Here is a 23,063-nt window from a genome sequence, read left to right as displayed (position 1 = left end):
ACATTCACGTAGATCATCGAGTGATGGTTTTAGAGACCCATGAAGGCGTGAAATCTGACCGTATGAGGTTCGTCGTGTTATCCTACACCTATCGAGCCAATCCAATGTCGGCCTATATCCTCGCTTTCATTTCGCTCTGCCGGAAGAACTTCCCCCTCCACTGCAGGACCAACGTTGGTATCACACTAACCACAACAAGCATCGCAACCGCAACACCCGCACTGTTTGCTATCCCCACATGCTCAAACATCTGCGGGAACCAGAACGGCCCGATGAAGCCCCAGATCTGCCTCACAAAGCTGATGAACACGCCAATGCTTCCAGCCTCTTCGTGGTAGCAATCAACCGCGTACGTGATCAACACAGTGGTCACGATCTGGTTCCCCGCTGCGGCAATGGCAACACCCACCAGAGGCGTGACGTTCCACTTGAGCGGCGCCGCCTGCTCGATGCGCACAAGGAACACAACGATCCCACAGATGACCAGCGCATATCCCAGGTATGTGAGCCACAGGCGGAACTCCGGCGCGGGTCGTCCGTCCGCGCGCTTCCTGCCGCCCCTACGCATCCACATGTCGCTCGCGCGGCCGCCGATCTGCTCGCCGATGACCGAACCGATGATCAGGCTGAGGAACTGCAGGCCGATCTGCTGGGCGTTGAGGTGGAATTTCTCCCCGAAGAGTTGCGGGACTTCGACCGTCGAGAGCACGCTCGCGAACAAGAAGACCATGGCGTAGGAGGCGGCGGGGATCATGACACAAGGGTACATTACGAGCCTCAGCGGCGAGACAAACTCGTACGCAGTGATAGGGGTCGGGTCAATGCGGCGGAACCTGAAGTACGAGTCCTTGAAGCTTGGGAGGTCCTGGATGGACTTGTGGTGTCGGATGAAGCGCGTCTCGGGCCCGAGAAAGATATATAGGAAGAGCTGAACGCCGTTGATGATGGCGAAAATCCAATAGATCCAGCGGTACCCGACGTTGTATGTGACGAACCCAAAGATGAATGGGGCTAGGGGAACTCCGATAGTCAACATAATTGTCCAAACGCCCATAAACTTGGCGCGTTCGTGCTTGAAAAAGGTTTCGACAACGACGGCGGAGCCGATGGCTGCAGCGGGGGAGATGAAAAAGGAGACGAAGGCGCGGCAGGTCGCCATGGCGGCGTAGGTGTTCGTCTTTGCGCATCCGATGTTGAAGCATATGCTCCCAATCAAGGAGATTATGAAGATGGGACGGCGTCCGTAGCGGGTGGATAGTGGTCTCCAGAAGAGTGGCGCGCCGCCAATAACGGCAATTTGTATTGAGGTGAGGTAGGAGGTCTGCTGTAGGGTGACACCGAGATCTTCAGCGATGTTCTCGTAAGCAGGAATGATTCCCTAAAGTGCGGATACAAAGTTAGTAGGAGACCACACAGGGTGATACATGTCTCGGTCGAGCGAAACTTACCGAAGCCATGAAGGTGGACATCAGCGCATGGAATGCCACCAGCAGCAGGTTGATGATTTTCTGCGAAATGGTCAGTGATAGGAGCAGTGAACTATGTCAGAGAGTACACTACCTTCCATCGTGGCCAGTTGTAAGGATCTGCGTCCGTCATGGAAGGGACGGGATCGAGTTCGAGTGTGCCGTGTCGTTCGAGGAGATACTGGCGATGCTCCTCAGACAGCCTGGCTATCTCGTCTCCCGCCAGGTAAGTGCCGTGTGTGTTGGCATTCTCCAACTCAGGAACAGCTCCATTTCTGGAATCGTGAAAGGTGGTGCTTTTCTCCAATTCCGACATGATGAGTCAAGCAGTTAGAAATCAAGTTCTAAACAGAACGCTGGAAGGCGGGCAAGCTATTAAGAAAGAAGAGAAGAGAGCGCCCATCTTTTGAAAGAGAAGGTGGACCATTCGCCCCTTTGTACTCTCTCCACGTCCCGCCTCCAGGTCCGCGGTGACCCAAACGAAAGTGATAGAGCTGTGGAGTCCCCGGGTTCGCTCGCGTCCCATGGGGTCCAGGCAGGGATCGCAGGCGTCTATCGTCACAATGAATGTGCTAGGCTTTATTCGCCACTCATCTGGCTCGCGCACTAATCCACGGCAGGGCAGCGCCGCACACGACTCAAGGGAGGGCGAGAGATCGTTCATCGTTAGCGGTCTGAGAGAATTCGGATGAAGATTTCGGTATGTGCATCTCGTGAAAATGCCACTAGTAAGGGGCCGCGTGGCTGCATGCGTTAGTAGGTTGGCTGGTGTTTCGGTCTGGCTGTCGGATGCTACCGATGGAGCTAGCTGGTCAATCCAGCTAGGATTTTTGGTGGTGGACTAGGGTTGCATGTGCGAGAGACATGATGAAGCGGCTGATACCAAGGCGGGAGGCTGCGGAGCGGCTGGCACCTCAAAGCTTGTCGCTTCAAGAACAAGCGCCGATGTCCGCTCAACGGAATCTTCACCACACGACCGGGAATTTTCCTGTTCCTTCACATTTACGATTTTGATACTTCGTAAGGTGAATCCTTGCGCAGACAGATGGAATTTCCGACAGAATTTCGGGAATCCCGGGGTTGCGGCACGTCAGCAGTGTCATCCTCAGTGCCGCTGTGGACCCCCGTGGGCCCCCCACGAGTCTATTATTGCGGGCCATCTTGGGCCGAGGCTTGATTTGTTTGGCACCAACTCACGATTAGCGCCTCCAAGCTCCGAGGAATTGCTCTTCTGGTTGTTCTGCATTATCTCGCGATCGCGCAGTCTCGCATCACGCAGCAAAGGGAAAGATTCAATGAACACTAATCTCATAGTTGCCAAAAGTATGCAGCGAAAATTTTGAGGACGCTACTCACAACTTCGCAACGAAACCCTCCTCCTTGCAGAGAGCTTCTGCCTCAGCTATTATGTCTACTCCATAGATCATACGCTGGACATCCGCATCCGCCCACTTATCTGGCACAGGCCCTTTGCCGGTCTTCAGTGCCGCAAAAATCTTATCACGCTCCTCCTTCGCCTTTCCAGACCCCAGATGCATTGACCGTCCGTTCTCCGCGGCCAGCTCCACCAGTGCCTCCGCTCGTTCTTTCCGCACCTTCTCGTAGATCTTAAGGGCTCTGGTGATGGTGGAAGGGTTGCAATCTGCAATGCGCTTGGGGTCAAGCACGACGCCGAGAACTGCTCCGTCCTCGATTGCTTGTGCGGCTCCCTGGGCAAGATGTGGTAACGTAGGGTGGCATGCGTCGCCTACTAGCGCTGCGGACTCGAGCACCCAGGTGCTGAGCGGCTCGTGTACGCGCAGCTTCCACTCGACGACTTCGCCGTCCGGGACCAGGTCCAGCATCCGATGGATCATGGGGCAGAAGTCTCCATATACTTCCATCATCGCGGACTTGGAACCTTTAGTCGTGTATGTAGAATTCGGTGCGCCTGCGAAGTTGACGTCCGGCTGTGCTGTGGAGATGTTGTAGATTTGCTTGTTGTGGATGGGGTAGGCAATTATGTGTTTCTTCTCGCCTATCCAGCGCGTGACAGTGTCCGCATCAAGGAGTTTGATGAGCTCGGGATCGTCCTTCATTTGCTCCCGAGTCAACATGATGCGGTATGCAGCCTGGCCCGAATCTTTGACGTCTGCTGTCTCTCCTAGCACTTGCAGCATAGATACGCGAGTTTGGCTCTTCACGCCATCGCAAGCCAGCAAGATGTCGCATTCCACACGTCGAGCTTCATCCGGAGTCTTCAATGGTGTCAGCTTGAAGCTGGGCTTTGCTCCGAACTCCGCGTCCGTTATCAGGCTACCAAGCTCGAATTTGATTCCGGGCTCTTTCAGACATCCATCGTACATGGCACCCGCTAAGCTCGCTCGGTGCCCGACCATGTGTGGATATCCATAAGTCTTTTCCACGTAACCTAACGTTACATGGCCTAGTTCCTTGTCGGAGCTGCCTTCGCGAATAGATGTATCTGCGCACTGAACGGCCTCGGCGGCAATCTGCTTCCAGCAGTCGAGTCGGTCGAGAATCCGCGCCATGTTGGGAGCGAGCTGGATGCCTGCGCCTACAAAACCTAGGCCGGGTGCGGTTTCATAAATGGTGATGTTCTTGTGGCCGGCTTTTGCTAGAGACAGCGCGGTTGCAAGACCACCCATGCCTATGGGAGGTTGTCAGTTGCTGCTGCATAGTTCGGGGTGATCGAGCATACCTGCACCAATGATTGCTATCCTCAAGTTTTCGGCCATTATGATTGTGGAACACGAGAGAGTGACAGGGATGTGGATGAAGCGCAATCCGCTGGCTGGGTATCTAGGTTAGGGAAGTGTGCTTCGACTACGATGCCCCCTTGCGAACTTCTATACTTCTATAATTTGGCGCTTCGAGCTCGTAACAATATTTCTTCTCCAAACCATAAACCTTCGTACAATGCGCGTCCAGAGTATCCGCAGAGGCCGAACAGTCGGAGCTAGACCTTGGATAAATGTATCTACGCGTACAACGAGCGGACAAAAAAGCGCTCGGGCAGTGACGTTGAACCAGGGTTCACGGCAGCGGGATCGGCATCCTTATTATGTGCATGTGCGCTTCCCCAGTCAGCTGATCGCGCGCCTCCGTGTAGCGTCGGGTTGTGGCGGGGATCGCGGAGGAGGAGAGAGACTTGGGGCAAAAAGTTCAAATGCCGATCAGAGAGGCCGGCGCGAGGCACGTTTGTCCCACACCTGCAGCTTCCCCGCAGACGCCCCACCGCCAATGAGCGATCTTGCGGCTCAACATCGGGTTCCTGTATCAGATGTCAGCAACACCAAAACATCTTCACCATGTATATGCGACGTGCGAGATGCTAACCCTTTCTCCTGGTGGTGTTGTTCGTGTGACTGTGTAGTAACGGTGCCTAACTTAGCCAATGGACCGAAATGAAGCCATGGGGGAAGATTACGTTGGTCCTTGCTGTCCCAGCGACCGGTACCTTGACGACCGGGATATCCGCAGGTCATCCAGGTTCAGTAGCCCGTCATCCAGGTACAGTAGCCTCTGATCCCTTCGCTTTAAGGCAACGCGGCCGAGACTAGGAGAAATCGTTCGCCGCCCTCAATAACACTTTTAAAGATGTCGAGACCCCAACCTGCCCAGTGTTCGCGCCAACTGACCAACTCCCGTTGTTGCCGCTTTGTCGTGACAGTCAAAGTGCCCAAGCAGACATGCGATCCTCAATCTTAGGTTACGGCGCGCTTCTAGGCGCTGCAAGCGCGCTCGAGTGCTCCCCTGCTGCGATACAAAGCGCGTTGCCGCACAACGCGAACGTCAACTTCGCGTATCCAATCCAGGCCAATGGAACGTTCCAAGTACCAGCAGGCGACACGGGTTATCCTACTAGCCCGTTAGGACTGCCTGCGCTGTGCGCCGTCTCGGTGCAGGTACAGTCGGTCGGTAACACGACTTTCGGCTTCGGTCTGTTCCTTCCCAGCGAGTGGAATGGAAGATTTCTTGCCGTTGGAAATGGAGGATTTGCTGGTGGCATCAATTGGATGGACATGGTACGTGTAAAGGTGTAGTGGTTGCTATAAGACACTAACATTGTTTAGGCACCAGGAAGCCGGTATGGTTTTGCGAGCATGTCCACCGACACCGGCCACAACTCATCTAGCAGCGATGGAACGTGGGCATACAACCAGCCGGACAAGGTCGAGAACTGGGGTCACTTGGCCATGCACGGGTCGGTCGTCGTGGCGAAGACCATCACAGCCGCTTTCTACGAGAAGGAGATAAAATACAACTATTACTCAGGGTGTTCGACTGGCGGGCGTCAAGGTCTCAAAGAGGCGCAGGAATATCCTGAGGACTTCGATGGAATTCTAGCGGGTGCACCTGCTTGGTGGACATCCCACCTTCAGCCTTGGACTGTCAAAGTGGCTCTCTACAATTTGCCGACTACCGCGGATTACCACATACCGTCATCATTGTTTCCCGCGGTTGCTGCAGAAGTTATGAAGCAGTGCGATCCCCAAGATGGCCTCAAGGACAACATCATCTCTGATCCCCAGGGATGCAACTTTCGCCCAGAAGAGCTTCTTTGCGCGTCGAACGTCACGAATGCCACAGCTGCTGGCTGCCTTACATCCCCACAGATCGACACCCTGTACAAGATCTACACCGATTCCATCGGCGACAACCAGACCTTCATTTTCCCGCATCTCAACCTCGGAAGCGAAAATCAGTGGGTCCTTATATCCGGCAACGCGCCCAACCCTCTTGGTCCGGACTACGTCAAGTACTTCCTCGGCCTCGGCCCAGACTGGGACTTCTACAACTACAGCGAAGACATCCAGCGTCTGGCCGACAAAGTGCAGCCCGGAAATGCCACCGTTGGCTTCGACCTGTCCGCATTCCATGCGAAGGGCGGAAAGATTCTGTCGTACCACGGCCAGGCTGACGGCCTCATCCCTACTGGCTCAACACCGTACTTCTACAATCAAGTTACGCGCGAACTGCAACCACGAGGCATCGACGTCGACGAGTTCTTCCGCTTCTTCTTTGTCCCAGGCATGGGTCACTGCGCTGGAACTTTTGCTAACGTGAATGCGCCGTGGTATTTCGCCGGCGCGAACCAGGCGCTCAACCTGGGCAACACAGTATACGGTGTTCCAGGGTTCAGGGATGAGAAGCATGATGCGCTGCTTGCAATGGTGGCCTGGGTTGAGAATGGCACGGCGCCGGAGCAGATCATTGGGACTAAGTACGTCAATGATACGACACAGGCGGAGGTGATGAGGCAGCGGCCGCTATGCATGTACCCGAAGCAGGCCAAATATACAGGAAGTGGGGAGGTGGACAAGGCGAGCAGCTGGGAGTGCAAGCTCCCGTACTGAGATTTCAATGCTGCTCTAGTACACAATTGAGACGTTTTATGGTACTACCACCTCGTGCATTATGATTTATCATTTCTATAACCGCTTCAAATCTGTCACGCCCCCGGGGGGTCTCGCTATAGCTCCACGGAGTCAAGTAAAGGCGGTACGTTTTGCAACAAATACTCGACGATCGCGTCCGGACCTCTCTCTACTTGCAAGCCCTGCGGTATCGCGTGGGTCTTGATACCTGCGAAGCAACCTATCAGTGTCTACGCATCGATCATCTCATCGTTACCACTCACCCGAACGTTCTCTCTCCGCAATAGCACGAATTTTCATCGCTTCCTCCGGCGACCACATTGACGCTGAGAACTATTCCTGTATCAGTGTTTCGTCTCTGCCAGACAGAGTTGCGGGAGGTCTGACCAAGACATTCGGCTGATGCTGCCGCACTTTGGCCGCGACCTGGTCGATGGAAGAGCAGTTGTCAACGTGGGTGATGTCGTAGCGATCACTCAGGCCCTCGATCATGCGCGCTATAAGTCTCTTTGCGCGGTCTGGCGCCGTGTTGACGGTGACGAGCGTGAATGGTCCTTTGCGTGTGTCTGGCATTTTCTTCTGCTTTCGATGGTTTGTCAAATTAGATACAAGGGAGCCACAGAGTCTCTGGATCGCCAATTGGTAAGGTATAATGGTTTATTGCTACCGCTAGCCTATATACGAGTGCTATCGTACGCGTCTCAACACTCTAGTGAATAACAAGCCTTACGATGGCATCGTCGCAGTGCAATGTTCGCAGCCGATGTTTTGTACGATACTCTGACCGAAGTTCGGGTGTACATGTAGCGCCGACCGAGGACCGGCGATGGTGGCGGTAGTGCGGAGGTCATAGTGGGGCAATTTGGAGCGCGCGAGGCTGGTGCGGGGCAGCTGCGATCGCGGTCGTAAACACTGCACGTTTTCATCGTACGAGGCGTTAGAGGGCCATTCGAAAGGTGCCATTGTACAAAGACGACGCGGCAACGCTGTCGGTAGACTATTGAAAACGTAGGAGCTTCAAAGTGACGCTCAGAAGCTTCGGGACAGAAATATCAGGAGATATCTCGAGGTAAGAGCTATATTAATGTTTTGCGAAGGCATTGCGCTGAGGAGCACAGTGGATTTGTTTGACACGCAATCCGACTTCAATCGCTGTGTAATAATCATCCCTGAGCTGGTGGATCATGCCTTCTACTCTCCATCGAATGTCTTCGTTCGAAGAGGCTTCAGCTGCCTTCCGCGCACATCTCCCCGACCTCGCCACTCCACGTTTCACGACTGCAGCGGAGCAGGACGTCTACGAATACGCGAAGTTCTTCCAGGACAATCACGCGCCGCCGTGGTTGTTCGAGCTTACTCAAGCATGGGCGAAGCTGTATGAGGAACCTTTCAAGGGCGTTACGAGCGATGGCAATGTGAAGGAGGGCTTGTATGAGGCAAGAGATGAAGGTATTGATATTGAGAGCATTGTAAAGAAGGCTGAAGACTTGTTAAGCAAGCTGGATGAGCAGCAGAGCAAGAAGTTGAAATATCCTGTCAATGCGAAGGAGTGGAGAGCATGGTCGAACCCGGAGATCCTGCTGAGGCCGTTTGGGCTGAGGCTCGAGGAAGGTAAATACAGGCGCCCTTAACTTTGTTCGAAGGGGCCGAGCTGACATGCAAGTAGTACCTGAAGCGACGAATGACGCCATCCACAAAGTCATTGAAGCCTCATTATCCCCAGAAGGTTACCAGAAAGCCCTCGCCTCGATGCGGATCAACCACTTCTTAGGCGAATGCGTCAAGCTACCCAAAATAATGAACAAGGACTCATACAACTTCCTCCTCTTCGGTACCCCATCTGCATCTCCATCATCACCCTGGGGATGGCTCCTCTACGGCCACCACCTCGACATCGCCTGCTTCTTCCGTGGCCCCCAGATAACCATCAGCCCAACCTTCACCGGCGCCGAGCCCAACATCATCGACGCCGGTCCCTGGAAGGGCACCGAAATCCTCCACAAGAAGGGAAACATTGGCCTGAAGCTGATGCAGAGCCTGACGTCAGAGCAGCAACAGACCGCGCAAATCTACAAAAATCTCAGAGACGATGGCATGAAGCAGACAGGTGATCTGGCTACTGACCGCTGGAATAAAGACGACCAGCGCCACCTCTGCGGCGCCTTCCGTGATAACCGCATCGTCCCCTACGAAGGCGTCACCGTGTCGTCTCTCACCCCAGATCAGCAATCCCTAGTCCTAGAGATCGCGGAGGAAATGCTGCTCTACCTCCCAACCAAATCGCGACAACTGCGCCTCGACCAGATCAAATCGCATTTCGAAGAGACGTACTTCAGCTGGATCGGCGGATATGGCGACGACGACGCGTTTTACTACCGCATACAGAGCCCTGTAGTGATTTTGGAGTTTGACCATCACTCGGGTGTGTTTTTGAGCAACACGGAGCCGAAGAAGTTTCATACGCATACGATTGTGAGAACGCCGAATGCGGGGGATTATGGGCAGGCGATTAGGGCGACGGAACATAGGCTATGAGCGGAAGAGATGGTTCTATTATTTGGATTCTTGTGCTCCTCGTATCAAAAATTCGCAGATTAATCAATCTCAATGAGATGCGATCAATCATCATGCCCTCCACTCACAACTTCACAGCTCCGGATCAGGGTTATCTGCTAATCATGCTAAGAATACGATTAGAATGGCTAGCGAAAAGGATTGAGACTACGCGGTGGGGATTTCGCAAAGATAGATGCGCTGTATGGCATGCCTGTGGAATTCGGCTAGCGCCACTCCTCTTCATGTAGCCTTGTGGTTTGATCGCGTAACGGTGTCACATCAGCACAGCGCTACAAAATCCGCCTCATGTGCAATCGAAATCGCACACTTCAGCTTCCGACCGTGGGCCCTCTCTTCAACATCCCTGAAGGAAGAACGAAGCAGAGCGTACAATAGATGAATTGCTGGCATATGGTCGGCATGTCGTCTTTCAGCTGAGTATGCCGAGCACCTGCTGCCGGCGATCACTTCTACTATGGCCCTGCCAACCAACCCCTACGATTCCAACCCTTTAACACATGACTCATGTACCAACATACTCCTATTGAAACTCAAGTTGGATTCTAATCTTTATGACTTCGATCTAAGTACGTGCGGTCTTTGCACAGTGAATACCGAGACTGCACCGCCGTACAAAACCCTGTTCTACGTGTGGGGACCAGAGAACAGTTTGAAAGAATTCCTGCTCAATGGGCAAGCCCTCGACGTCCGAAAGCATCTCTGGGATTTTGAAATTCAGTGACGTAGGTGTGTAGCATCTGAAACGGGAAACCGTAATGATGAACATAATCAAATGCCTGCAGAAAGATCCAACCATGGCGAGGAGAAGGAGATGAGTCTTGGGTCACTGTCAGACGACACAGAATATATATGGATAGATGCACTGTGCATCGACCAACGCAACCTGAAGGAACGGCTCCACCAAGTTGCAATCATGGGGGACATCTATTCTTCGGCAACCCATGTCTTGGTCTGGTTAGGCATTAAGGGCGATAACATTCAGATAGCGGCGAATATGCTGTAGAATTTGTGCCCCTCTAGCTATACGATTATCATCCATCACAAAAGCCTAGAGACCTTTTGCCCGACTCATGCGTACATGGCAGTTGATGTTCAAGTATCCGCCATTTTTTAGCCACAACATGCATGCTGCGGAAAAGCGTTTGAGACGGAGGTGAAGAGTGTAGGTTTCGGGTTAGGGATTTCATATCAAGCAATTTACCTGCAGTTGTATGTGTTCTTGGGTTCGTAGCAGAGCTCTGCTTGTCAGTTTTTGAGACTGATTCAGGACATTAAGGTACAAGTTCCCTTAAATCAAACCCATTTGCATTGGACATGACATAACTCTTACCTAAAGTATTCATGAGGTATGGCTCCAAACCTGTTTCGAGGATCAACAGTGGACCAAAGAATTAACGCATAGTGAAAAAGATCGATATCTCTAGCAGGATCAGAAGCGAGGAAGAACGGACAATGAAAGTGCATTTGGAGAGTCTGATCCGGCTCAAGGTGGAACTCAAATGCATCGGGACAATATCTAGGAACAAAGAGATTATCCATGGAGCGGCGAGCAGCGATTTTGATGCAGCATATACTAGTACTAGAACAAAAGAAGAGGAAGTAGTGGAGGGCTTGTTAGGGGCAATGAAAGTGAAGAAACGGGCAGCACTTGAGAATGCATAGCATCTACGTGCGTCAACATGTCGCTCAGAACGAAGACAAGAGCAGCGAGAAACTTAAGCAGTCAAGGTTTCAATGAAAATAATTCTGGAAGACATGATGGGTTCTTGAGATATGGAGTTAGCTGGACTAAGCTATCCTAACCACGAATCGCACTTATACAAAGCTGGGCATGGTGAAGCAGACGCTGACGAGAGTAGTCACTTTATCCCAGTAGTTCAAATCCTCTTCGGCAAGATCGTCTTGCGTCCACCCAGCTTGCACCAATGCCTCGACATGGAACACTGACCGGGAGGATGGATCTTTCTTGGTCCGTTCCAACATTTCGAGGAAAGTCGCTCGCTGCTCATCGGTCCGTGCCTCCCAGCCTATGATGTACATTGGGAAGTGTGGCTTGCATGTTTCCAGCTCAGATATGAGCGTGAATGCGTTGTCGATATATCCTTTCAGCTTTGAGGTTTGCTTGAGGATATTCTCGGTGACGCGATTGAGGTAGATGAGCATGGCGAGCTGATATAAATAGACGCTTGCGCTGGACTTCTCGGTAGGAGAAGGCATCGGAATGTCTCTAATCCGCCAGTCGAGTATCTTGATGCGGTTTGCGTATACATCCAGTTCTTGTGCACTCATGCTTTGTAGGCACGGTTTCGTTGGCACTGTGTCGCAGAGCTCTGACATCAGCTTCAAGATCGCAGGTATCCAGGGTGCCGATGACAGTGGCTCGTCGCAGTATGTGAGCTCTTCCCTGCTTACTAGCTTCCGGGTGCTGGATTCGTTCAGAATCTGAGGCTGGCTTATGGACGCTATAACTTCGTCTTCTCGTTCCGGCTTCCAGTGCCGGATGCTGAAAACCTTCATGATATCATGGTAGTAGACCCAATTCATCAGCATTGTTTTCTCTACGTCGAGTGTGCATTTCCGGTGGGGAATATCAGAGTAAAGAATTTCTTTGATGCCGTTGACGTACCACGTCCACTCGCTGGCACTGCAAGAGGCCATGTGAACCTGTGCATCGCCGTTTTCGCGTCAGGACTTCGTGTATAAAGAAAGGATTTGGGATGTTTATATACCTCAAGGGAACACAGAAGCATTCCTGCCGCGACATGATGCGTGCCTTCTACCGACTCTTCGAACGTCTCTGACGCCTGGGCTAGAGCTCGCAAACTAGAAATTTTGAATTCCATAGCTTGAGCATTCCAGCCGTAACGATATACAGATGAGAGTCCGAGGATGGAGTGGAGAACTGCTTTCGAAGCCGGCGATTTTCCATTCTGCGATATTTGCATGAGGAATTTTGCGAGATGCTTTGGGTCGGAACCAAATGTAGTGAGAGATCGGGATGCTTCCAGTTGAACTTGAAGATCGTCAGCCAAAGAAATGAGATCTTCGTTAGGGGCTTTCACAATAATTCAGCAAGTCCCACTCCACTTCTCCCATTTGGTGAGGGTTCCATCGTACCGGCTCATGAAGCACGGGCGCACGAGCAGCTAGGGCTGACAAGAACATGTACATCTCTATGTCCCAATTCGTGGCATGGACCATGGACGCATTTTTTACTCGCTTGTCTGAATGCTTTATATTATGCCGAGAAGACTGGAGCACGATAGCACGTCTAGCATCTTTCTCTCTTGGCCACGACAGTCGCAGGCCGTAGCCTTTGCATTCGCGTTTTGTCCGTGTACATTGAGAACAAGTAGGAGTAGTTCTATCGCAGAGAATTTTTCGATCTAAAGTAGCCATTGAATGACAGGTCTCTTAAAGAGGTTTTCTGGTGAACCCACCTTTACACGTGCCGCAGCTTCTCTTCCCTGTTGCCGCTCTTCCCATGTCTTTACTTGCGCGCCGTTCCCGGAGTTAAGACTGTACCAGATTGCAAAAGCAAGGATTAACGAATGGAAGATGCACGACGAGGCGGAGGGAGTGGAAGCTGCAACTTTCAGCGAGCGACTATGAACGATATCGTAAGCAGACACGTGATCGCTGGAAGTTGCTCAGATGTTGGTGCTCAGAGCATCGTGCAGCGGACTAGCACGGAGCGAGGTAGCACACGAGGATGTTTAGACTCAATCTGTCGCTAGCGCTAGATACGGACAATTGTTCGCGGACCATTGCCCCGTCCACTTCAATTAGTACGGATGACATAAGCACTGATTATGTACCGGGTGCCATATCGTCTCTTCGCATTTAGTTGCTCTCATGTTTATGTCGCATTTATACAAGGATTTGTATCGCAAAAAGTTGCCAAGCAACCTTCCTCGCTGCCTTTCGTCTCCACTATGACGATATGGTACTGAGTAGCATTTCTAATCTGGAGCCATGTGTGGACACGCTTTTTGACAAGAGGCTTCTCATAAGGTGGTATAAAGGGAGCTTTTACACACATCTTGTATCGACATAAGCACACTCGCTCTTCACCGCCTCCATAGCCAGAGATTTCTACTCCGAGTTCTCACGTACTTTTGCAATGCCATCTTACGCCATCACGGGAGCTTCACGAGGCATTGGTGTAAGTATCATAACAAACTCCACATCTTCCTCTCGCTCACTATCAGCAGTGGGGCTTCGTCAAGCATCTTTCTGAAGACCCCTCGAACACGGTCATTGGACTTGTCCGCAATGCGCCTCCAACCATCGAGCGCGTGAAGAACGAGCTCGCAGATCGCAAGAGTATGCCAGCCCCCATCTAGTATCTATACTACGGCTCTAACAAGTCCCCAAGACATCCACATTCTCCAAGCTGACCTGAACGACATCCCCGCGCTCAGGAAAGCCGCCGCAGACACCGCCACCATCACTAGCGGCACCCTCGACTACCTCGTCGGCAACGCCGCGTACCTCGACACGTTCGACCAATTCGCCGGCCCCGGCGACCTCCTCGCCAACTCCTCAACTGAAGAGTTCACCAAGCAGTTCCGCAGCTTCTTTGACACAAACGTCCTCGCGCAGATATTCCTGTACGAGGCCTTCTTGCCGCTTCTCCTGAAAGGTCCAACCAAAAAAGTGCTGTCTATTTCCAGTGGCATGGGCGACCTCGACTTCAACAGGGAGTGGGAACTTGACCAGGCCATCTTGTACTCGAGCACCAAGGCTGCGCTGAATATGGTCAACATCAAGTTCGGCGCGCAGTACAAGAAAGACGGCGTGCTGTTCATCAGCATGTGTCCTGGCATTGTAGACACTGGGTATGCCAATAATAGTAGGTTCCTCGGGTCCTATTTGGAGCGTTGTGGTGCTGATCGCCTGTGTGTACAGTTAATCCTCAGGAAGCGGCCAAATTCCAGGAATTCGTCGGTAAGATGCAGGTGTACTCGCCGGCATTCAAGGGGGCGTATGAGCCGGTAGAGTCCGTGAAGATGATGTTAAGCGCGCTAGATAAGCTGAGCATCGAGAATGGGGACCAGGGGAAGTATCTGTCGCATCTTGGGACAAAGAGGTGGCTGCCTTAGATATTGGGGGGTGTGGCGGTAGATCCAGAATTGGTGCGATTGCAGAGACGTTGAATTGTTGCATGAATCTTATGTTGAGCTTAGACATGCCGTGACTGTAGTCTCGTTGGTATTCCTACACTATCCAATCGCGTCTACAGGGCAGCATATCCAACGAAATAGCAACTTCTTGATATGTGACGATCCGCAGCCGCTGTCTGCGTCGCGATGCAACAACGCAATACATAGATAACAGGCCAGACCACGTATGTCCATAGGTGAGACACCCCGCGCGCGACATCTATATCTCACTGTGCGACTCAAGGCGCGACTTCGTCCCCAACGTCCATGATGTTCTCAAACTCATTGCAGCCCTCCCTGAGCTTCCCCAGTGAAACGTTCACGAACCAGCACTGCGCCCGTCCCGCCTCAGCCTCTCCATCCACCGTAAGAAAAAACCTCCTCCTCTCGAATCGTCACCTGCTCTACCAACCGCCGCTCATTGCTATCCGCAAGCTCCCACCGCAACCCCCCTACCGCATCCAGTACCCATGAGAAGGATCCGACCCAATCGTTCTCACTATCGTCACGATGCCCCACCTTCAGTATCTCATCCTTGTCAACACAGCCGAGGGTAAACTTTCTCATTTTGCGCTGTGCGCGGGCTAGAATGGTGCGCGATGTGCAAACGATGGTTGTGTTGACGGCGCACTGTTTACCGATTTTGCGAGCGAGCTTGATGAGCGTGTGAGACAGCTTTTCGACGTCGTAAGTGGCGGATTTTGCGTGCTCGAGAACAGGGTGATTTGGGAGGGGGATTTCTTCGTCCTCATCTTCATCTTCATCTACGTCTACGTCTACGTCTTGGACTTCATCATCGTCGCCGTCGTGGACGTCTTGCTCATAGCCGCCCGTGTTGTTTTGTCGGTGTACTTGTCCTTGCTGCTACCATTGTGCTCGTCCACATCGGAGTCGGCTGCGTCGCTCTTTTCGCCAGCATCATCTTCGATAGCACCCTCTTCCTCAATGCTCCCGCTGTTCTCGGCTACTAGGAGGCGGATATGTACCGTCTGCCCACCCATCAACTTCAACAGTCCTACATGACCAAATTGGCGGGCAAAACCCTGCACCTGTTCAAGGCTCTTCTTGGGTTCCTTGCTGCCTTGCTCTTGAGGCCAGACCATCGCTCCTGAGCGTCGGCCCGCAACCAGGGCCCGGGTTTCGCGCTTCGCTTCGCGTGCTGCCAGACGTTCCGCACGCTCCTCTTATTCCATGAGCATGACATACTGGAAACGCGTTTCCTCCACCAATGGCTCAATGGCAAGTGCGCGCCCAGCACGCCCTCCTTCCGTGACGCTTTCTCCACTTCGTCATACATGACTCCGTTCTGGATCATTGCCGCCACGTGTGTGCTGAGTGACCAGTCCTCAGCGCTCTTGACGGACGCAAGAAGCGTGAGGCCACCCACCCGACGACAGCATCGCAAGAGAGCGCGGGCCTCGTCGTAGATGAAGCGGCAGGTGCGGAACAGTCCGAATGGTGAAGGGGTGTCCTTGTACCACAGCCCCATCTGAGCGTGAGCGACTGAGTGGCATGTCTGCCGCGTGTAGGTATCGTTCTGTTGGGACATGCTATGGCGCTTACATCGCAGCCTAAGCAGTCGTAAACCATGAACCGCACTTCCTTGGGCAGATCCAGGAAGCGGAAGTGCATCTGCTTTTTTCCGGCCACTAGATTGCTGGGCTCAGTGAGCGGCAGTGGAAGTGGGGGATGCTCGTGGCTCGGGGTGAGGGCCAAATGGGGAGGCGTGGATGCACGACGGGTGCAGTCGAGACCAGATCTCTGAGCCGGGCGCAAGAGATATCGTGGAGCTGCTGTGCGGCAGAGTCCAGCTGAATTCCAAAATCATGTCCCCACTCTTCGAAGCAAGACCTGTGCTTGTATCTGCGTGTGAGTCAATACCGAGGCTGGAGAACTCGGAAACATGGTCCGGTTCACGAGGTCTGCCTGGGGAACCGGATGCCCGAACAGATCCACCAGTGGGATATCCGATTGTTCGAGTGGCTGTTGAGCCAGATGAACCCGGCGAGCGGGCTCCGACGGGGAGCTGCGCGGTGCTGCAGGTCAAAGACTCACGTAGCATGGGTAGTACCAGGGGCAGGCTCGGCGTTTGATCCGCACGGATATTGGAGTCTTTTCGAGTCTTCGTACGCATTGTGGCGGAGGTCGCGTCCGACGCCGCATCCAACTGGTGTTTCTTCGTGGGGTCCTCGCGCTCCCGTCCGCTGTTCTTGCGCTTCGCCATCTCGACGGCCGAGTTCTCTTCCATGTTGCTGGCCGCAAGTTACCGGGCGTTTCGTGCTCTCGAGCAAATTGGATTGATACGAGCGTTTGAGCAAGCGTGTGTACGGGTGTTTGCGCGCACAGGTCCGATCTGATGTGTTATATACTGTCTTGGCGGTGTTGTTGAAGATTTGCGGTGAAGGCGAATCGCTCTTCGTGTTGACGCCAAGGAGCCAACTGCTACTCAAATCGCCTGCGGTGAACGTGAGGGGCACGTGCGCATGCCTCGTGAAAGACCGGCTAGTTCCGTGGACCTACAATGTGAGAACTGTGCACTCGCTCATGCAGCGAAAAAGTCACGAGTATCACCGGAAGTAGTTGTGAGAATGATATGAACAAAGAGGACATGAAGTGAAACAAATACAGCGTGCGTTCATTCCTTGAAGTGCTGGTTGGATTCTCGTCTACCACCCATACTTATTACCCGCCTCCTTCTTGTTCCGACGCCCGCTCGCAAAATGCTCCTCCAGCGCATCCTTCTGCGTGCTTGCCACGTTGATCAAGCTCCTGAGACTATTCTTGCCTGTTCCGGAGATGCTCTTAAGTGCATTGTGCTGCACCGTCTCGCCCTGCTGGCGCAGCATCTCGTTGTGTGCATACTCGCGGTCTGTGTTGAAGTCGACAATCTTGGCGCCTGAGAAATCGGGCCCTTGACCTTTCCTGCCAAAGAGCTGGCGTCGCTCCGCTTCGGTGAGGTTGAGTTCGGAGGCGATGTTGGTGAGGTCGTTTGAGGGAGGTGGGGCGTGGGAGATGGGGGCAGGGGTTGGGTGGGACGAAAAGGCCGAGTCCGGGATGGCCATTTCCTCGTCGTCCTGGTCGGCGCCGTAGATTAGAGGTTGGTACTCTCCGGCTGGCTGTTTCGCTGGAGCTTCCACCTCCTGTGACACAGATCCAAAGAGCGATACTTTGGGTTTGGGCGGCGGCTTCTGTTCTGCTGGAGGCGCAATAGACGATGCTTGGGACGCGGTTCTGGCATCGATTTGCGCCGAAGCTGTCGATGCTCTAGCGGCTGCGGGCTTCTTTTTCTTCCCCCATCCCATTCCCTTGGGCATGAACCTGGGTCTTGCGGGCGCTTGTTCGGCAGTTGATGCAGGCGGTGCTGGCGAGTCTGAAGGCGTGGATGCTGGAGGTTCTGCAGCCTTGGTGTCGGTCTTTGGCGCGGGCAAGTTCAGCAGTGCGCGAAAGTCCTCCTGTTTCCGTGCTTCTTGCTTGATTGGGTTCCCATTCTCATCATAGTCGTCCAGGTCGAGTGCTCGCTGCCGTTGGAAGGCAGGCTCTGCGCCCGTCTTCAGGTTCACGCCTGCTCCCAAGCCCTTGCCTAATCCCCTCTTCCCGGAAGGTGCGTCGGCGGTGGCTGCTTCCACTCTTGGTTTTTTAGGCGCAGGCAGCATCGCATTGAAACCGCCGAATGCGCCGCCCCCGATGCGCGCCTTCTTAGCCGGCGGTGCTTCGGACTCGATGTCATCCGTTGCGGCGTGCGACTGGGATGCGCTGGGCAGATTGAGCTTGATCTTGCCGGGGTTCGAGCGGTCGACGACTTTTTGGAAGGCGGGCTTGGGTGCGGGCTTTGCGGCAGGTTGGGAGACGGCAGGGGTGTCGTCGCCGGAGTCTTCGGAGTCGGAGTAGCCTGTCAGGTTCATGGTGCGCGGTGGAGAGGTTGTCGTGGTGTTGGTCAAGGCCAGGCGGCGATGAGGTCAGACGCGCCTGTTTCAGTTGCACGGGCGGCGATGAGCTCGGGCCAGGCCAGGGTCCCCCAGAGCCTCCGACGTGGGGAAGGCGCGACTGCACCTGGCCAGCAACCCACGGCTCCGTTGCATGACGACGCTCTCAGCTGGCCTGGACGTGCATCTGCGGCTTCACGACATGCGACGATAGGACGGCCCGCCATGTCGCTCCTGCAGAACGAAGAGTGAGCCTCGCAAGACGGCCGCGCAGCCTCCGCTAACCCGCGCAGCTTCGTGCTCTTCCAGCTGCGCAGCGCGTACCTGTCGGCGATCAAGGACGGCGTCGGCGAGCGCCTGATCAATGTAAACACGGCCGTCCTCAACAACCCCGCCTTCCGCGCCGCCGGGTGGGTGCCCAATGCCGCCGACATCAAGCGCACCTACTCGCCGCCCATCCCCACCGCAATCACCTCCGAGTACTTCCAGGCCCCGCGCTCGGCCGGGCTCAAGCCCCCCGAGGGCTTCGAGGATGACGAGGAAGGCGGCATGGTCACGGGCGGCGGCGGCAGCAACGACACCGTGGGGCCTACCCTGAATGCGAAGCGCCGCCGCCGCCGCGAGCAATTGGACGAGGACGACAGCAGCGACCTGAGCGACGAGAGCGACGAAGAGGACGATGCCAGGCCCGCCAACCAGATCAAGTTCCAGAAGATGCCCGTCCGCACCCGCGCTGGGTCCTCGCCCATCCGCGGCTCTGCCCTGAGGAGCGGACTGAACGAGGCAGCCGAAGGCCCCTCGCTCATGGTCACGTCGCCTTCGCGGCCTCCTGAGGCTGGCCTGCGCCGAGGCTCATCCGACGGCGTCCAGAGCGTCACCGGCCGCCCCCGCAGAGACACCATCACCAGCAGCGAGATGTCGTCCGAGAATGAGATGGACTCCCTCTCCTTCCAGAAGCGAAGATTGAACCCCCGCAAGGCTGCCAAGGCCAATTATCTGCTGTCGCAGCGCATGGGCGAGGAGGACAAGGAGCCGCTGGAAGCCCTCGACGAGGGTAATGAATCAGACAGCTCCCTTTCGTCGGAATTCTCCGGCACAGCTGACAGTGGCTCCTTCATAGGTGAAGGTGACGATCCGCTCGACTCTTCACCCCCGACCGAGCTGCCCAACATGCCTAATCTGACGCCTTTCGCCAGCAACTCTCCAAAGAAGCCCAGGACGCAACTACAACCCACGTTACAAGCACTTCCTCCGCCAAGACCAATCAGCTTTATACCTCCAGTCAGCGCGTTAACACAGGCACTTCAAGCCAAGGAGCAAAAACCCTCGAACCCCTTGCAGCGATTCGCCGCCTGGGATGCGGCCAGCGAGGCCAATTCGAATCCCATTTACATGAAGCTCTACTGTCCATTTTCTTCCAAGCCGTCCAAAGCCCTCGAACTACTCATAAGGAAGACTGCCGATAATGGCCAGGTCGTGACTGTGGCAGAGGCCATTGGCTATGCCTTGTGGCGATACCAGGAAGAGAAGTTGGAGCCTCCGTTGGCTCCGGACAAGGTCAATGTGAACTGCTGGGTGCTGCGCATGTACGACGACGGCGAGATTGATGACGAATTTCCTCCCTTGACGCGAAACCGCCCACTCATGGACTTTGCTTCCAACAACAGTAGGGGTATGCGACCGCGCGCTAGGGAAAAGCCATGGGACGAATTTGGTCTCGTTCAAGCGACCGACCGCGAGATGGTCGAGAACGAGAAGATCACTCCCGACTTCAGTCGCGAAGCGGCCGCTGCGGTGGCTGCTTCGCAGACATCAGAGGAAGCTCCGAGACTTAAGCCGCCGCCACCAAAACCGATACCGTCACGCGCCAAGAGCTTCCGCAATCCCATCACCGGGCCTTCTTTCGCGCCAACGGCTACCCGCAAGGACACTTCGAACTTGGCAGATGCTCCCACAATCTCCAATGTAACGTCCGCTAGCCGCACTGGGGCCCCCAAGACTCTCACCGTCCACTATACAGACGAACACTTCAACAACAGGCGCATTCCCATCCCTTGCACAACGGACACCTACATCGCTGAAGTCTTCGATCAAGTCTGCCGCGACCTCCGGCTCGACAAGGGTCTCTTTGTCCTCAAGGTATCCGCCAGCACCACGGTCGCGCCGCCTGATCGCACAGTCGAGGCCCTGGGCTCACGCGTCGACCTTGACCTCGTGCGCCGTCGCTTCGTAGGTGACGGTGTTTTTGGTATTGCTGGCAGTCCAGGATCATCGTCTCCTAATGCACCCCTCACCATTGCTACAGGTGGTGCCCCCAAGAAAACCAAGAAAGGCGAACGTACCGCCGCTGCTGTGTCCGGCCACGGACTCATCCATCCGCTTGCCAAGCACAACGACTCGAACGCAGGACTATCCCTCCCGTCGACTTCATACTACAAACGCTGGCCCGTCATGCGCAAGCAGCCCATGTCTTTCGCGTCTTCCACATCACGGACACTTGCACTAGACAACGAGTACATTCACATCATGCCCGGCGAAACAGGGAATACGAAGCAGATCTTTGACCAGCCGGCCAAGACGACAACAGTGCACTTCTCGAGCGTAGTCGGCAGCAAGGTCAGCAAGAAGCACCCGAAGATGTTCAGGGTCGTTGTGTTCAAGGAGAAGGAGACAAAGCGGTACGACTTCGAGGCGCAGAACCAGCAGGATGCGGTGGACATCGTGAAGGAGATCAAGAAGGGCGTAGATCGCTTCCACGAGGGCATTGTGTAACTTTATGTGAGCGATGCGTTCGGGACTCCTCGGATACGGGCTTTGGCCAATTTGCTTGGTATGCGCAGTCTGTTACGAATACGACTATATCGAAGAATATGACGTTCTCAAGTTTGCAACGTCCCAATGTATTTGCTGTCCTCCTTAAGCATGATGTGAAACCCGCGACCACAGTAGCTTCACCCCCTCCACACCGCCTCGACGAGACTCAGCGACGCACCCGCAACCGCAGTCACGCTCTGAAACACAAACCTGCTGTCTACCGCCGCAAATAGAGCGCGCCACTCTTCCTCCGTACGCTCTCGGCTGTTGTACGCACAGAGCATGAACAAGTCTAGGTATCTGAAGTCCCTTAGTTAACAAGCGTTTGCACTATAGGCAGTGGCTTGACTTACCTCTCCTTCTTCTTGCTGAGCAGCACATCGACGCCAGGCTCCACTACATGCTCGTAGACCATGATGCGCGCGCCGGGCTTCAATGCCGGGACCAGATTCTGGAGGATCCGGACACAGTACTTGTAGCTCCAATTGTGGAAGATCCACCGGAAGAAGTAAATGTCTGCAGCGAGGGGCTGAGGAGTGAAGAAGTCATGCGTCTGGAACTCCACTCTGCCCTCCAACGCGGCAGGCAGCACGTTGCGCCCCTCCGCAACGGTTTCCTCCTTATCCTGGACTATGAACCGCATGTGCGCTGTATGCCCTGCAAGCGCAACTGCCACGCTACCGTGCCCGCCCCCGACGTCTACGACGACGAAGTCATCTCTATCATTGGCGGCGTCCGTCCAGGGGAAAGCGTCAAGAAGAGCCTGGATATAGTTCCCGCCGCCACCGCTGAAGAAGCGCATTGCGCCGCCGAATCTGCGCGCGCGCTCAGGGTGCTGAGCGAGGAAGTCGTAGATAGCCAGATCGGTGTCGTTTGCAATGTTGTACGCTGTTTCGTTTGGCTCTTCGCTTGCAGCGAAGCGGGTCAGTGCTGCGGGAAAAGCATGTGTCGAGGGGCCGAGCTCGTTCAGGATCATGCCCATTGCGTCGAATGCGTCGGGGTTGACTGCTAGCAGGCGGGATGCGGGCGAGTGCGCGACGTGGTCCGGGATAGGCTCGGTGAAGTAGCCGATTGTGATGGCATAGCGGACGAGGCGGATGAGATGGTCCAGAGGGACGTCAACTTGAGCGGCGACGGCGGTGTATGTGGTTGACCCGACGAGCGGCACGTGCCGGGGGAGGTTGAGGGTGTAAATCATGCGGAGGATGAACGTGTCGGTTATCTTTCAGGTCTAGTTAGTGCACATGCGATCATGAGGGATGTTGGAGGGGCGAGGCAAACGCACGCTCCACATCTGCTGGAACATGTATGACTCTGGAGACTGGCTCTGCAGTATCAATCTATGCGTTGCATCGAGGAGCGCAGTTCGAGCTGTCTCGACGTCCAGGCCTGCCGCATCTTCGGGTCGTGAAGCCGCACCGTCAATAAATTCGGCATTGCGGAGGATTTCTCGGGCGAGATCGGCGAGGGTAGGCATTTCGGGGTGTTCAAGAAGACAAGTCGATCTCCCAAATAAGGTGAAGACTATCGAGTATATACTGTTCTTACATTTACAGACTGTGCCGCGTAAAGCGCCGCTAGTCTAACCTGTTTTCATTTAGGTCGATATGGCCTGTGTTAAGACTAACGCGTGTCACCGACAATGTTCCCTGCTTGTAGGCTTCGGCCTCTATGATAATTAAGTAGATAGGCATCCGCTTTACGCAGGAAGCTCGTCAAGGCAATGTCTCCAGGCAG

General features: G+C 54.4%; 12 protein-coding genes across 12 annotated transcripts; 5 read left to right on the top strand and 7 right to left on the bottom strand.

Moving 5' to 3' along the window:
- Positions 1-112: 112 nt before the first annotated feature.
- On the bottom strand, positions 113-1,782 carry CC84DRAFT_1104494 (MFS general substrate transporter; the record flags this gene model as incomplete). Its single annotated transcript, XM_018175062.1, has 3 exons — positions 113-1,378; positions 1,449-1,508; positions 1,561-1,782. 3 exons carry the CDS (start codon positions 1,780-1,782, stop codon positions 113-115), a joined length of 1,548 nt encoding a protein of 515 aa, XP_018029543.1.
- Positions 1,783-2,813: 1,031 nt separating this feature from the next.
- CC84DRAFT_1157009 (monooxygenase) lies at positions 2,814-4,605 on the bottom strand. Its single transcript, XM_018176996.1, has 2 exons — positions 4,168-4,605; positions 2,814-4,116 (listed from the first exon to the last, which is right to left on the bottom strand). The coding sequence occupies exons 1-2, from the start codon at positions 4,202-4,204 to the stop codon at positions 2,819-2,821; spliced, it is 1,335 nt and encodes a 444-aa protein (XP_018029542.1). The 5' UTR covers positions 4,205-4,605; the 3' UTR covers positions 2,814-2,818.
- Positions 4,606-4,881: 276 nt separating this feature from the next.
- CC84DRAFT_1199941 (feruloyl esterase B precursor) lies at positions 4,882-6,860 on the top strand (the record flags this gene model as incomplete). The annotated part of the gene is made up of 3 exons (XM_018181643.1): positions 4,882-4,900; positions 5,178-5,494; positions 5,543-6,860. 3 exons carry the CDS (start codon positions 4,882-4,884, stop codon positions 6,824-6,826), a joined length of 1,620 nt encoding a protein of 539 aa, XP_018029541.1. The 3' UTR covers positions 6,827-6,860.
- An 82-nt stretch (positions 6,861-6,942) lies between these two features.
- CC84DRAFT_1157001 (uncharacterized protein) lies at positions 6,943-7,576 on the bottom strand (the record flags this gene model as incomplete). Its single annotated transcript, XM_018176995.1, has 3 exons — positions 7,235-7,576; positions 7,111-7,180; positions 6,943-7,055 (listed from the first exon to the last, which is right to left on the bottom strand). Exons 1-3 carry the CDS (start codon positions 7,418-7,420, stop codon positions 6,943-6,945), a joined length of 369 nt encoding a protein of 122 aa, XP_018029540.1. The 5' UTR covers positions 7,421-7,576.
- A 198-nt stretch (positions 7,577-7,774) lies between these two features.
- On the top strand, positions 7,775-9,487 carry CC84DRAFT_1130879 (uncharacterized protein). The gene is made up of 3 exons (XM_018175875.1): positions 7,775-7,916; positions 7,966-8,458; positions 8,514-9,487. The coding sequence occupies exons 2-3, from the start codon at positions 8,032-8,034 to the stop codon at positions 9,380-9,382; spliced, it is 1,296 nt and encodes a 431-aa protein (XP_018029539.1). The 5' UTR covers positions 7,775-7,916; positions 7,966-8,031; the 3' UTR covers positions 9,383-9,487.
- A 496-nt stretch (positions 9,488-9,983) lies between these two features.
- Positions 9,984-10,385, top strand: CC84DRAFT_1050485 (HET-domain-containing protein; the record flags this gene model as incomplete). The annotated part of the gene is made up of 2 exons (XM_018173468.1): positions 9,984-10,141; positions 10,211-10,385. Coding segments are annotated over 2 exons (333 nt in total), but the record flags the coding sequence as incomplete, so codon positions are not given.
- A 785-nt stretch (positions 10,386-11,170) lies between these two features.
- On the bottom strand, positions 11,171-12,983 carry CC84DRAFT_1169324 (uncharacterized protein). The gene is made up of 4 exons (XM_018179640.1): positions 12,865-12,983; positions 12,487-12,810; positions 12,154-12,437; positions 11,171-12,088 (listed from the first exon to the last, which is right to left on the bottom strand). The coding sequence occupies exons 1-4, from the start codon at positions 12,908-12,910 to the stop codon at positions 11,240-11,242; spliced, it is 1,503 nt and encodes a 500-aa protein (XP_018029537.1). The 5' UTR covers positions 12,911-12,983; the 3' UTR covers positions 11,171-11,239.
- A 317-nt stretch (positions 12,984-13,300) lies between these two features.
- On the top strand, positions 13,301-14,655 carry CC84DRAFT_1130873 (NAD(P)-binding protein). The gene is made up of 4 exons (XM_018175874.1): positions 13,301-13,589; positions 13,639-13,750; positions 13,803-14,279; positions 14,336-14,655. The coding sequence occupies exons 1-4, from the start codon at positions 13,548-13,550 to the stop codon at positions 14,527-14,529; spliced, it is 825 nt and encodes a 274-aa protein (XP_018029536.1). The 5' UTR covers positions 13,301-13,547; the 3' UTR covers positions 14,530-14,655.
- Positions 14,656-15,365: 710 nt separating this feature from the next.
- On the bottom strand, positions 15,366-16,837 carry CC84DRAFT_1181328 (uncharacterized protein; the record flags this gene model as incomplete). The annotated part of the gene is made up of 4 exons (XM_018180552.1): positions 15,366-15,748; positions 15,796-16,105; positions 16,153-16,379; positions 16,645-16,837. The coding sequence occupies 4 exons, from the start codon at positions 16,835-16,837 to the stop codon at positions 15,366-15,368; spliced, it is 1,113 nt and encodes a 370-aa protein (XP_018029535.1).
- Positions 16,838-17,171: 334 nt separating this feature from the next.
- CC84DRAFT_1169322 (uncharacterized protein) lies at positions 17,172-18,522 on the bottom strand. The gene has a single exon (XM_018179639.1). The coding sequence runs from the start codon at positions 18,489-18,491 to the stop codon at positions 17,256-17,258; it is 1,236 nt and encodes a 411-aa protein (XP_018029534.1). The 5' UTR covers positions 18,492-18,522; the 3' UTR covers positions 17,172-17,255.
- A 122-nt stretch (positions 18,523-18,644) lies between these two features.
- CC84DRAFT_1264185 (uncharacterized protein) lies at positions 18,645-21,526 on the top strand. Its single transcript, XM_018185289.1, has 2 exons — positions 18,645-18,760; positions 18,806-21,526. Exons 1-2 carry the CDS (start codon positions 18,738-18,740, stop codon positions 21,282-21,284), a joined length of 2,502 nt encoding a protein of 833 aa, XP_018029533.1. The 5' UTR covers positions 18,645-18,737; the 3' UTR covers positions 21,285-21,526.
- CC84DRAFT_1191167 (S-adenosyl-L-methionine-dependent methyltransferase) lies at positions 21,464-22,803 on the bottom strand (the record flags this gene model as incomplete). The annotated part of the gene is made up of 3 exons (XM_018181166.1): positions 21,464-21,626; positions 21,680-22,548; positions 22,612-22,803. 3 exons carry the CDS (start codon positions 22,801-22,803, stop codon positions 21,464-21,466), a joined length of 1,224 nt encoding a protein of 407 aa, XP_018029532.1.
- Positions 22,804-23,063: the final 260 nt, after the last annotated feature.

Source organism: Paraphaeosphaeria sporulosa, assembly GCF_001642045.1.
Source record: "Paraphaeosphaeria sporulosa strain AP3s5-JAC2a unplaced genomic scaffold CC84scaffold_15, whole genome shotgun sequence".
Classification (NCBI taxonomy): domain Eukaryota; kingdom Fungi; phylum Ascomycota; class Dothideomycetes; order Pleosporales; family Didymosphaeriaceae; genus Paraphaeosphaeria; species Paraphaeosphaeria sporulosa.
Note: the sequence above shows the minus strand (reverse complement) of the source record. Positions and strands in the feature narration are given on the sequence as shown.